The sequence below is a fragment of the Astatotilapia calliptera genome, chromosome 22 (assembly GCF_964374335.1).
Source record: "Astatotilapia calliptera chromosome 22, fAstCal68.1, whole genome shotgun sequence".
Classification (NCBI taxonomy): Eukaryota; Metazoa; Chordata; class Actinopteri; order Cichliformes; family Cichlidae; genus Astatotilapia; species Astatotilapia calliptera.
In genome coordinates, this window is record NC_137442.1 from 329,958 (window position 1) to 344,061 (window position 14,104).

At 47.6% G+C, this 14,104-nt stretch overlaps 1 protein-coding gene across 8 annotated transcripts; it reads right to left on the reverse strand.

Moving 5' to 3' along the window:
• Positions 1 to 289: 289 nt before the first annotated feature.
• LOC113015128 (ubiquitin carboxyl-terminal hydrolase MINDY-1-like) lies at positions 290 to 14,080 on the reverse strand. 8 transcript variants are annotated; one of them, XM_080296671.1, is made up of 11 exons: positions 13,816 to 13,967; positions 10,954 to 11,558; positions 10,631 to 10,876; positions 10,310 to 10,482; positions 8,670 to 8,727; positions 8,320 to 8,384; positions 8,062 to 8,220; positions 5,436 to 5,538; positions 5,216 to 5,358; positions 2,169 to 2,217; positions 290 to 462 (listed from the first exon to the last, which is right to left on the reverse strand). In XM_080296671.1, exons 2-10 carry the CDS (start codon positions 11,267 to 11,269, stop codon positions 2,200 to 2,202), a joined length of 1,281 nt encoding a protein of 426 aa, XP_080152797.1. In that variant the 5' UTR covers positions 11,270 to 11,558; positions 13,816 to 13,967; the 3' UTR covers positions 290 to 462; positions 2,169 to 2,199. The 8 variants fall into 8 exon arrangements, with proteins under 8 accessions (XP_080152797.1, XP_080152796.1, XP_080152793.1 ...); XM_080296670.1 differs by having other exon boundaries at positions 290 to 2,217; XM_080296667.1 differs by lacking the exons at positions 290 to 462; positions 2,169 to 2,217; positions 13,816 to 13,967 and adding exons at positions 2,987 to 5,141; positions 13,988 to 14,080.
• Between the last annotated feature and the right edge of the window lie 24 nt (positions 14,081 to 14,104).

Genomic DNA, 14,104 nt, shown 5'->3' on the forward strand with positions numbered 1-14,104 from the left:
GTAAACCACCATCACTCAACAGAACCGGTGACACCAAATATAAGTCACCTATCATTTTTGAGGTCCCTGGGCAGGTGATTCAGCTGCCGCTCGTACCTTGACCTTAACGACTCACATGACAACAGACCGGGCCAATGACTCGACAAAGAGTCCGCCATCAGCCCTTAGACCCAGAGAAGCCTGTTGGATGAGAGGGAAGTACTTACACCCTGAGAGCGAGGGCTCCTGCATCTGGATCCCAGCTGCAACATTTAAGCAAAATCAAGCCAAAGAAAGAGAAGGAAATCAGTTTAGGTCCAATAGTTTTATTTCTTTACAAAACGAGAGCGCAGACTCGTGAAGAGCTCAGACAGAAGGCAGAAAGATTAGTCTACACTTCACTTTAGTCACAACAACTTTCAGCCACGTAGAAAATATAGAGGAGCTCTGTTCACGCACTGAAACACACCATCGGCACGTCACCTGCACCGTAAAAAAAAAAAAGAGCAGATAAAAACACAGCTGAGAGACAAAAGTTTAAGCTTCACTGTGCTGCGCGGTCAAAGACGCAGAAACGTCTTTGTGTCATTTGTGTTTTCCTTACACTGAAACGGGAAATGTTTTATTTTGAAAATCATGTACCATTAAATGAAAACTACATAGCGAAGCATTCAATCACACCGCCCTGCATTAAGTAATCAGATTTCTGCTGTTTTCATTGACATCACCAGATTCAGTAACGCTGAGGTCAAAATGACCCAAAATATTCATTTTTCTCACAAAATGAACAAAAGAACGGTTAAAGAAACATGCGCTCGTTCTTTTTATTTATTAAGTTACTGTGAGCAGTGACAGTTTCTAACTTCGTGTTTGTAGTAGGTATGACTGTGCAAAGACAATAAAGAGTTATCTTCACGAAAATGCAAACAGTTTTGATCAGAAATTTGTGTCGGTTGTGTTTCAGCTCCTCCCACCGTACGGTGACACAACCCCCACCCATCTGCATCGTACTCACAACCCCTTGCACCCTAAAGACCATCAACATCAACACGACCGCCGTCACCAAAGAGCGTTTCAGGAGCCTCACCCCAGAAACTGACTGCCAACCTCAGACGGAGTCATTTAACTCAGGCAGGAAGACTTTAAGAAGGCGGGTCTTCAGAGGCCTCGTCGCCTGACTGCTATAACCCCATCAGACTACGCTCTCTGAGCGAAAATTGGATAACATCTTGGAGAAGCTCACGGCTCTCCAACGGGAGATTGAGAGGCCAGTGGCGGACATTTAGATCAACTGTGAAATTGACACGCAGTTGTTCACACTAAAGGAAACCACCATCATTTCATGCGGCTACCATATCGGCGCCAGCTGTGGTCTCAAGGCTGGAGCTGAACATAACAAATTCTCACCCTGATAACAGACGTGTTCAGGCTGTTCCTTCCCATCCTACGTACCCCCCATCCTGGATTCAAACGCCTTCGAACGCTTATCCGCGGCTACTACCGCTCACCTCTCACCCTCTTACCCACCCTCGCTGCTTCTCATGTGTTTATGGTGTTGTGTTGTGGAGATGGTTAGGGTTGCTGACCATTATGAGTAGAGGTCTTTTTCCCCCATTGTCAGGAACCACTTCCCCTCACCATAACCACCAACAGTCACTGATACGTGATTTAGTTTTGGACCCGTATCCAGAAGCAGCCGTCACCAAAGAAACTCTCCCTCCGTACCACAGTCCTCCACACGCCTGTCAAACCGATGGTCCGGTCACCCAGTGTCACGTCACAGTGACAAAGTAAACCTTTCCCCTAAATCTCTGATGTTTTGTTGCTGTGTGGATGGAGGGAAGCACCCACAGATCCAACGAAACACCGAGCTCATGTTCACAGCTGCCAAAATGTGATGGAGCTTTGTTTGAAATCAGCGAACCTCAGGCGAGCGAACGGTGTCAGATTCATACAGCAGGTTTCTGCACGTGTGTGTGTGTGTTTTTAACTCTGGTAAATTGTTCCTTTTCCCAGTTTTCATGTCCCAACATGTAAAAACAGCAGAAATGATTTTCAGACTCGTTTGTTTCCGAGTGCAGAGAGAACAAAAGCAGCTCACGTGTCCATGAAGCGCCAAGTTTTTATCAAAACTAAGAACTTTGCATTAATAAAACACAACATTCATGTCCAGACTGAGAAACAATCACCTGTTTGTTGGACTTTAAAAGGTTCACGCTGTCACCAGGTGAAGGAACACTGCAGAGAGAAGGACACGTGATTCGTACATCTACACGCCAGCGATCGCTCAGCTGTTTCTGTGACACGTTGTCAAAGCCACGACACAGAGCATAGAAAACATCATTTTTTGTGAAAGATTTAAAAACTGCATTTAAAAGGAGAGACTTCACAGTTTCAGGGCATTTCCACAGGAGCTGCATAAAGGGAAAATCCACCAGTGCTTCCGTGTGGGTCCTTAGGCCACTCTACAGTGGGTCCGTCCCACTGTGGTGGTTCAGTGGTTTGTGTTTCTGTTTAACGCTCCTGCCTCTTTGGCACAAGTCGTGTTTTTTCCTCTCTGTGGTTGTTTCACTCAAACTCTCACAGTGACAACCATTCACCACCTCTGGACCTCGTCACGTTCTTCACGTTACGAGAAGGTGCTGCAGAAATTCACCGGCTCTAACTGGTTAAAATGAACTATATGTATGCATCACTTATATAGTTCAGCAGCCCCGTCAGCTTCCACCAGTATGAGGTTGAAGTCCTCAACAGTTTCCTCTGAAACGCAGCGAGGAGCCGCTCACAGGAGCACCACGATCCACACACCGAGTTTTGGGGATGGTTTGAACATAATGGCGGTCTGCTACCGAGAGTCCGCCAGGTGGCCGCAACAACAAACATCTCTGATTGTTGTAATTAAGCGTCCAGTGGGCGGGAAAGGCGAGCCAGGTGCTGGGCGGCTGTTCATGGGCTGTCCTCCTGGAGGAACCTAACAAAGCTAACCCAACTAAGTAACACGAGCAGGTTCTATTTGTGCATTTGCAGACGTTTTTCTGTCGCTACACGGCTCTAATGTGAGTGAGCAACGATGCTTTCACTTCTCTCACTCAGGTTAAGGAGTCGAGCGAGTTCTTGTGTCATCGCTTCATCGCTGGATTGGTGCATCCTACATATAACCTGTAAGACATTCGTATGACTGCAGCATACATGTTCTGATCGAACGCGCAGTAATAATGTGAATATTACTCGACTTAATCCAGCAGAACTAAGAATCTGAAATTCAGGTTGATCATCGTTCTGATGCTGCAAAGCTGAACCGACACGCTTTGCAAATGTACGACTAGAAATGTGTATTTTCACAATATCTGAGTGGTTTTCTGTCTCTTTGCAGCTTTTTTGTCTGTTTCTGGTCATTTCACGTCACTCCCACAGTCAGTGGACTTCTTTTTGCCCCCCTCCCAGTGCTCAGTGCACCCACCCAGGACTCTGGGTGGATTTTCCCTTTAAATACAGCATGAACAAACTAAGAGTTTGGGTGAAGCAGCAGCTCGAGGGCAAAGATGAGCTCAGACGTCGCTGCTTTCCCAAAGTCTGAAACACAGAAAGAAAGACACGACAGTAGAACAGACGTCCCGACTCCCTTAAAGGGTAAAAAACAGCAGCGACAGAGCTGCTGGAGTTTCTAATCCTATGTAAACAGAGTTGGTGTAAGGCAAGGAGGAAGAGGAGGATACAGTTAGAGAGAGACGAGGGAGAGGAGGAGGAAGAGCAGATGGTTGAAAACGATTAAAGGGCTCAGACAGTCAGACGAGTTCGTTTCGACCAAATAAAGAAAACCAACGGCTCTGCTAAAGTACGGAGGCTCAGGGGCGCCATTTGCAGTCCATCATCAGTGTTTTTAAACTGGAATTTATTTTCCTTTGTTACACAGGAAAATCCTGCTTTGAATAATTATTTCCTAGAAGTGGATCATCACAAAGTTTAACATGTTTTTATTGTGTAAAATCAACACACAATGTTTAGATCAATAATTCAAGGTTTTTGTGACTTTACGTTACAAAAATGCAAAATGCATGTTTCATTTGAAAGCTGTTGAATTTTTTATTAAAACATTAAAAAAGAAAAAACTGGCTCACTCAGTTTATGACTGAAGCTGTGATTCTATATGAAACATAAATCTTATTTATAAAGCAAAGTTTCGTCTATGATTAAGAAATATGAGACTTTCTGATATAAAAATACAGTTTTGAGGAAACGTGCTTTAATGTTATGCTGGAACATTTATTAACACAACGACACACTGTAAAGACAACGGCACAAAACAGATTAGCTGTTCATCAGCTGTAAGTTTGATCAGTTTCAGAGCGAAGCCGCGCACACTGAGATTTTACTTTGAAGGTTTTCATAAAAAGGAAGAACAAACTACATCTGGATCATTTTGTTTGTCAGGGTTACAAAAATAAAAGCTTCCTTCCTGTAACAGGATGTCACGTTTCAGTCATTTATTTTGAAGGTTTATCAGATTGTGGATAAATAGGTCGTGTCCAAATTCATGGGCTGCATCCTCCTGAGGCCGCATTTGTAGGCCGTCACAGCGACGCGCCGAAGGCTGTCCAAATTCGTAGACTCCTCCGAATGCAGCCGACAAATGCGTCCTCCTTTTCCCCGAATTTGAAGGATGGGTCGGGTGTATCCTTCGTGACCTACCATATCCCAGAATTCATAGCGTGGCCCAGCCAAACTCTAGTTTCCAATAATGGCGGCCGCTACTAAGTTTTAAAATCACTCTTATTAATCTTTCTGGGTCACAAAATAAACTTTTAACATATTTTCAGGCGAGAAAGTAGCTGTGTAAACATCAAATATCTGCTCGGTTTATCAAGATATCGCATATTTGCAAAAGTGCTTCGACGTTTTCAGAGGCGTCTGCTACCCACCAGCTCGACAGCGAGCCGGGAGCTCGAGGGTCACTGAAGCCGCCGAGAACAGCACAACTCCCGGCACATCATTTTCAGATCACCGCGGAGTTTCGCTGCTCAGGTTAAACGTGATATGTAAGTCACTTAGACAACCTAAAAATGTTATTGTTTTCCATCACCCTCGACATTATGAAGCGACTCCCAGACCACAGACTCCTCCTGCAGGAAGCCTTGATCTGTCACTAGCAGGTACAGGTGCCCCTGAGAGAGGAGACAAGTGCATTACCAGCCCCACCTTGTGTCTGGTCATGGTACTGCAGTGTGTACAGCCCCACCTTGTGTTTGATCATGGTACTGAAGTGGTTGTTCCTGAAGAACACTGAGATCTCGCCCTCTCTGGCCGTCGCGTTGAGCTCACACAGGCCGTGATACGACAGCTGAGTCGCCGTCGACTCCAGAAACTGCTCCGCCACCAGGCCTGCCCGGCACAGACGTGCACAATTATTATGTTCGGGCCATCGTGTACATATTGGGTACTGTGCACAAACACGTTACCTTCACTGACTCGGCTGCTTTCTGCAGAGTGTTTGTAGTCAATGATTTTCTCCACCAGTTGGTTGTAGCTCAGTTTGCCCACAGCAGCCACCATCTCTGGACTCTGAACACACAATCAGGAATTTTACATCATTCTGTCCTGTGGGCGGCCACAGAGAGTCTGACTGATCGCGCCATGTCACAAAAAATAAAAATCCCACATGGACATTAAAAACCTGCAATCATGCCACTTCACTGTGCAGCATCATCAACATTACACGTCACACTCCAGACAGACAATGAAGGAGAGAAACACTTAAACCGATGTTAACTATGATATGAAAACATGTTACTACAAAAGATGTTCATGTGTTACTCAAATATGACAGATTAACGTCCGCTAAACTAAAAGTGTGTCGTGCAATATGAATGACGCACGCTTGACAGCCACTTCAGTTCAAACTAGGGGTGGGTGATATAAACGATATAAATTTGGCCTACGATAGAGATTTTGACTATACCGTTCTACCGCGATAGCGCATGTTGATGATGTCATCAAACTGCGCCCGTTTTGGTCGAAAGCATCGCAGCGGCTACAACCATTATCATCTGCAAATTATGGCGGGCGACAGTCACAGTAAAGAGATTAAGCACTGTTGAAATGTGGGGAAAGCCAAAAACTGCACTTCCGTAACATTGATTCATAAATGTTGGATTCTCTCACAGCTGCTCTGTTCCCATGTTGTTACTGTATATTAATAACTAACCTCGTATTGTGGATGAATGATCTCAGTTGTTCTCCTGACTGAAGTTTGGCCCGTGTACAGCATCCTGCTATGCGATTGCATTTGTCCCTGACCACCAGAATCCCTCACGTTAACTTTTGTCAAGTGGAAAAAAAGTTAGCGTTCATCCTCCAGCTTCACTGTGCTAATGTTATGCTAACATAGCTGTGTCGCTAGCAATCACGTAGCACAACATTATATACCAGCTAGCCCAACTTCAGTAACCCTGCAAACGCCACTGCCGTAATGCTCTGACAAGCCATCAAGCAGTGCGGCTTACCAAAGTTGTACTAAAACATTTTAACAGATTTAATCGGTTTGAGGTCAGTAAGCACAACCAGAATTCATACATAAGGCACACTCTCGATTTTTGAGAAAATGAAAGGATTTTAAGTCCTTATAGTGTGGAAAATACGTTATACAGAAGAAAAGAATATATCGCGATATATATCGTTACCGCACGTGCTTCAAATTATATCGCGATATGAATTTTAGGCCATATTGCCCAGCCCTAGTTCAAATCTAAAAATAAGAAAACAATAAATTACACATCCGTTTTTTTCCCGCTCATCTTAAGTTGGGTCGTGGGGGCAGCAGCAGGGAAGCAGGGCCCTCCCTCTCCACGCCACCCCCAGCTTATCCGGGGACACGTGAGACGTTCCCAGGCCAGCCGAGATGTAATCTCCAAGCCCGGGCCTCTTCCCGGTACGACATGCCTGGCAGGAACACCGTGCCCAGGAGGCGACAGCCTTAGCTGCCTCCTTGTGATGTGGAGGACTAGTGGCTCTGCTCTGAACCCCTCATAACGACTGAACTCTCCTAAGACAGAGCCCGTCCTCCTGACGGAGAACCGCTGTTTGTAACTACGATCTTATTCTAACAAAAAGATGAGATTAACAGGTGTGTCATCAACGATGCGCCGTCCGGTGGCAGATAGCTGCATAACATTTAAGATGATATTTTACCAGCATCAGGAATCAATTAACATTTTAACAACTAGGTTAAACAACTAGTAAGTCTGGCACCGACCAACACTTGACTTTTGTTACGGCCCAAGCGTTGCCTGTGTGGGCGTGTCCTACCGTCTCTCCTGCCTCAGCTGCCACCTTTTGAACAGCTCACTCCTTTCAGCAATTAAAAGTATTTCAGGTGAGCTCTGGTGCCAGAGAGCCATGTTAGTGGTTGCAGGTAGTGAGCTGTGTTTTGTGATTGTTTGCTCCTGCTTGGTGGAGAGGACTGTGTTTGGTCACCAATCCTTTTTTGACTTTTCAGTTTACTGACCAACGCTTGAGTTTTGTTCTGCTTCTTTAAATGTTGATAGCGGCTCGTCCGTCTCTTTTAGTTCAGTTACTAATAGAAGCAGTCAGCTGTCACCGAAGGCATGAAGACGCTAGGACACGCCCACACAGGCAACTCCAGGAGGCCCAGCTGAGGCCGTAACACTTTTTCCAGACAGTTTATTAATATTCATGTTTATTAATACTTTCCTTCATTTGTTCATATTTTCTTTCATTCTATAAATATTCTGTTTTCTAAACATCCTGATATCTTTCTGTCTATTGTGTTGATAATTTAATGTCAGAACATTTTATTAATTTTCTTGCTTCATCTGCAGCTCTATCAGCCAATCAGCTGACGGTACCCATGGGGATTGGCTGAACGAGCCAATCACCTGCTTCATCATTCAGAGCATTTTATCCAGAGCTCACACAGGTTCGGGAGAAACTCCGGGGTTTGATCCCTTGCTCAAGAGTACTTCAACAAGCAGACTGGAAGAGTTGGGGGTCAAACCGCTGACCTTGCATTGTTAAAACCTCGTTAAGGACCTGGACAGTCCTGCGTTTACGCTCACACACACTCACCTGAGGGTCGACCAGCCAGCCGTGGTACAGCGGGATGTCCAGCAGGTCGAACACGATGCACTCGGGCGTGTATTCAAAGTCCGTGACGCCAGTGAAACGCACATTGACGTCCAGCCCCGTAGACAGCTTCGGGAGGACCGCCATGGCGTCGCTCATGTTCTGCAAACACACACGCCCACGTTATGGTCTCCTCCCCAAAACGGCGTGCTAATTGAAAGCGTGTATGGGAACCAGCATGTCCGTGTGCTTCCTTGGTACCTGCTGGAAGTTGAGCTCCATGCCGTCGGCCTTCTGTCTAGGAGTGACGGACAGCACACACTCTCCTGAACAACGCACACACAGGAACATCGTCAGTAGGACAGCCCCCCACGACCTGACCAGCTCAAACACTCACAGGTGAGAATCCTGGTTTAACCCGACGTGTTGCAGACCGTGTACCATGTGACCTCCGCGGACAGTATCATTCTCGACAGCTGTGCCAGGAGCGAACTCATCGTCTACTTAACGTGGACCCTCCATGTTTACGAGCGAGCGCCCAGCCTCCTGCTACCCGGCACGTTTAATTTCATCATCGATACGTTTGATACATTACCCACAGTCGCTCTTACCCAGGTGAGCCATCAGGTCCTCTGTGGTGACCACCTCAGTCTGAGCAGGAAGCTTGGCCTGCGGCGCGACACACACACACACACACACACACACACACACACACACACACACACACACACACACACACACACACACACACACACACACACACACACACACACACACACACACACACACACAGGTCAGTTCATTTATAAACTTTATCAAGCGTGAGTGCCGGTGTCTCCTCTTCTGTCCCTCACTAAAAAAGATCAAAGCTGTTTACGACGACACAGACGTCTGCACAGTTACATCATTTTAGAGTGCTCTGATTGGTTCTCAGAGGAACATCTGAAACCACGGTCTACATAACGGTTCATCCAAAGTGTCTCATTAGCTGCTCAACTACCTGAGGCCAGCGGCCGCCACAGGCGAAGCACAGGTGAACCCACAGCACCGGATTCACGTACACCACATGGTTCTAACAGTTAACTTCCTGTTGCCACTAGGGGTCGCTGTGAGTGTTATTGACTATTCTAGATGCGTCCAGGTGTAGATCCCACCAAGCACGGGAAGTCTGGGAGAACACTTATAAGAGCTTCATGCACTGCAGTGCCGCAGACACACCCTTCAACGAAAAGTCAAAGGCTTTGTGATTTAATGCTGCCACCGCCGTCTTCGGGGCGACCTGTCACAACAGCCCAGTCCAACATCTTCGAGGAGCTCATCCTGGTACTGTGACAGCGCGCATGGGAACTATCCATTATCGGTAGAATCTATACTTACTGATCAGATTCGTTATCGATTCTCCGCTTTGAGGGTGACCGTCATCACTAAGCAGCACATCTAAGACCTTCATGCAGACTAATTTCATGCTGTGGGCCACATGTTTGTTTGTTGAGACTCGATAACGAATCTGATCAATAAGTATAGATTCTATTGATAATGGAATCAGAATTGCTAAATTCTTATTACGTCCCACGCCTGCTGTCACAGTACCAGGACGAGCTCCTCGCAGATGTTGCACCAGGATGATGTGACAGCTTGTTACCTGTTGAAGTTCAGGCGCTAGCTGCTAGGCTCTGGTCTGCATACACTGAGCTTTAGCATCACTCTTGTTCTTGGCTGGCTTAGCGTTAGCATATTGTCTGACTAGCTTAACGTTAGCATGCTCTCTGTGCAGATGTGGGCACAGAGCTGAACTTGTGCTTGAACTTTAGCATCGCGTTCGCGTCCTTTTGTGCAGTAAAAACAATTTCAAGGACCTGAACTACTAGGAAAGGGTTCTCCCATGCCTTCTAACGAGGCCAGCTTCCCTGGGAACCAAAGCCATCTTTCAGCTGCTAGAAATCTGACTTGAACCTTTCCCGGTCTTCGGCGCAAGTCTGAGCATGACAACAACGAGCTCAGACCGACTGGAACCTGGGAGCTCTGAGCCCTGCCCTTCCAAACAGCTGGAACACGTAACATGCACCTCCAGGTTCTTATGTTACCATGACGACGCAGACAGGAAACACCTGCCCTGACTTCCTGAAGGTTCTCAGGCAGATGTTTGCGTACCTGCGTAGTGCAACTTGTTGTCTTTAGATTTGTGTGCTGCAGCTGGGTGGAGATGAACATCCACCTGCCGCTCCGCCCTTTAAATGATGGTGATTCTCACCTTCCAGCGCAGGAACAGCGTGTTCATGATGGCCAGCAGGGGGCAGGGTCCGTTCTCACTCTGGGTGATGATGGGTGTCTTCTTCTCCTTCCAGGTGATCCACTTCACCAGGTAATACGCTGGCATGGAGGGCCCAGGCTCCGGTGCCGCAGTAGGAGGAGCAGCAGCACCCCCTGTGGGGAGGGGGAGAAATGCAGTCACACTCAGCTAAACAAAGTTACATTTATTTGGAGTACTAAGGTGTCATCGCAAAATAAACCCAGAGAAGAAGTGCAGTCAGGCACCAGGCTGAGCACAGTTTCAGTAACATGGACGCCTCACCGGCAGCTTCCAGCGCCGCCTCGTCCTGCAGACTCGGGACTTCGGTGGATGGCGAGCAGCCCTCCGCACCCAGCGCCGAGTACGACGACGACAGGCCGTCATCCACGTCCAGGGAGTTTCCTGTTGTCACGACCCCATCCGATAGCTCCAAGCTGGGGATGGAGAATGATGCCGAGTCCGTGGACTCCAGCTGGTCGTCTGAGCCACCCGCTGTCACCACCGAGGAGCTTTCCTCCACGTCCAGACCTGCGGACAATAGAAGCACCATGAGGGATCCTCTGGGCATCTTAGGCCCCGCCCTTCACCCATGTCTCCTCCTCTACCTGGTCCTGCCCCAGCCTCCGTGGGTTCCTCTGTGGTGGTGGCGATTGTTAGAGTCATGTTTTCAGATGATGGACTTGGCGATGATTCTGGCGGCGTGGGTGTGGCCTCTTCCTCCTCCTCCATCGGGACCTTGGCGAGCGCAGGGCTGTCAGCGGCGCCGCCACTTGTGTTGGGGATGTCAGTTCTGAGGTGCGCTGGTGTCACGCTTAAGGTGCATTCTTTGGAGAAAGTCTGTGAGCTGACAGTGGGCTCCTCTGAATCGCATTTCATCTCCAGGTCAGCGATGGCGGAAGGCTGCTCCCTGGACTCCTCCATGATCAGCTGACGGCTTCACAGGCACGACTCCGTATGACAACACGTGGAGAGAGATGACTTAGACGGACGTGGTCACGAGAGAAACTAGACCTCAGCATCGGGTGGCTTTAAGACAGCAGGAGGCGCTCCAACATGGCCGCCAGGAGATCGTCACGAGAGAACGATCACCTGCCCGCCGCCTGCCAAGGGTGTTGGAAAACAGACACACCGGTCTACCTGAGAGCAACCATGGCTGCAGAAAATCTGAGCAGAGAAGAGACGCAGCACGGCCCTCTGACATCAGTCACACCTGAGGAAACACAGAAGAAGAAGTCAGCAAACACACGTGTGTGTGTGTGTGTGTGTGTGTCTCTGTCTGTGTGTCTGAGTTGTGGAGTTAGCTCAGAGCTGTGTGCAGCCATGAGGCTGATTTAAAGTAAGTAAGTAAGTAAAATTTTATTTATATAGCACATTTCTAGATAGAGATCACAAAGTGCTTTACAAGATATAACAGATTAAAAAGACAAAATACAAACAAAGTTAGCAAAAGGCAGTTTTAAAAAGATGTGTTTTTAGCTGTTTTTTAAAAGTAATCAATGAATCAGCGGATCGTAAGTCCTGAGGAAGGGAATTCCACAGTCTGGCGGCCACAGTAGCAAAAGCTCTATCACCCCTAGTTTTCAGTCTCGTATACTGAATGACAAGTAGGCCCTGACTACTCGACCTCAGAGACCTACTAGGGGCATAGGGCTGTAAAAGTTCAATGATATATGGTGGTGCTTGTTGTTGAAGAGCCTTGAAAGTTAAAACCAAAATCTTAAACTGGACTCTAAATTCAACAGGAAGCCAATGTAACTGCATGAGCAACGGTGTTATATGTGAAAATTTAGAAGCTTTCGTCAAAAGTCTTGCTGCAGCATTCTGAACGATCTGCAGACGCTCCAAAGAACCTTTATTTAAACAAGTAAACAGGGAATTGCAATAGTCCAGTCGTGAAGAGATAAAAGCATGAATAACAATCTCCAGTTCGGTATAGGATATAATAGAGCTCAATTTAGAAATATTTCTTAAATGATAAAAGCAAGACCGAACAAGAGATTTAACATGACTATCTAACGTAAGAGCAGGATCAAGGATAATCCCTAAGTTCCTGACAGATGGTTTTACAAACGTTGAAAGAGGACCAAGAGCATTTATTATACTGGGTATATGTCTATCTGGGGCACATAAGAGGACTTCGGTTTTACTTTCATTTAGTTGGAGGAAGTTTTCAGCCATCCAGCCTTTAATGGTTTCCAAGCACACATTTAAAAGCCGCAGCTTAGAAGCCTCTTCCGGTTTAAAAGATATATAGAGTTGTATATCGTCTGCATAACAATGGTAACAAATATCCTCAAAAGGGCTCAAAATGTGCTGAAGAGGGAGTAAATAAACTAAAAACAGTAATGGCCCTAGCACAGAGCCTTGTGGCACACCAAAAGACAGGGACGCAGAAGATGATCTATACTTAGAAACTGCCACAGAAGAATATCGTTCAGAGAGATACGAGGAGAACCATTTCAATGCAGTCCCAGAGACACCAACCCAGTGTTTCAGCCTGTTAAGGCTGGATTCCGAGTGACGGATTCCGAGTGACGGTGCAGCGTCACCTCCATCCACTAATTTCTCAGATCTGTGACATCACAGAAACATTGTGTGTGCCTCACAGGTGTAAACTCTGATAAACATCTGCACACTCTCCACTTGACGGTCAACACTGCACATCCACCCTCAGCTGTTTGAACGGAAGCAGCTCCCCCCAAGCTGTGGGGTACAGCTGTGACCGTGAGAGAAGCAGGGGTGTGGCTGAGAACGCAGACCGACACCTGGACCGCTGCTGTACACCTGAGGTCCGAGCCTTACAGGTGACCTGTACTGGGGGGGCGGCTGCTTCACTCCCAAGATCGACGTGAAGGAAAGTTGTTTCCCATGACGCTCCTCAATTAGGTGAGAAGGGTTCAGCGGTGACTTACGCTCGCACACACACGGGTGGCAGCCTCAGCTGACCCCGGTCTTGCGGAGCGGCCGGTTAACCCTGCTCTTCCGGTTAACCCCGACATCCGGGCCCGTGCCCTCCTCCCGAAAACCGGTCAGCTTACCGGGTCCGGCGCGGATTCGCGGAGAACGCTGACGCTGGCAGATGAACGCGCGTGCTACCTGTTTACATTCCTCTCCGCCAGGTTCATAGGTCCCGCCCACCGTCCGTCCACATCCGCTAAGCTTCAGCAGCCTACGCTGCCTGTTAGCCAACTGGCTAGCTGTGAACTTTTTCTGTCGTAAAATTGTCATTAATGTTCACGCGCAGCAGCTCGTGAGGGCCTGGGAAGAAACGCAGAGAAACCAAACAAGCGGAACTCCGAGCGGAGCGGGAAGCCGCTTCAACACGAACCGTACAGATGTTACACACCGCGTTAGCTTAGCATGAGCTAGCTGGCACTGACAGCCAAACGCGATAAGACTTTCTAAAACTTTATGTCCTTTTTGGTCTCTGAGCGGGGCAGCATTCACAGCCACAGCGGCGCACTCACCTCTCAGACCGCGGGCACGCGCTGTCGGGTTCGGCCAATCAGAAACATGAAGAAAATAAAACGTTACAAACAAAATGTGACGTTTTCACAGCTTCAACTCGCGTCGTACCCTCCTGACAGAGCAACTTCTACTCGGTATACGTCACGTCCGGTCTCACCTTCGCTCCCTCACCTTATTCCACAGAGTGCGTTACATCTGTGGACCACGGTAACATGGGCGGGCGGTGCGCTCACCTTTGACTGTTTTCGTACAAACCCCGCCTCCATTACCCAGGCTTCACGAATCGAG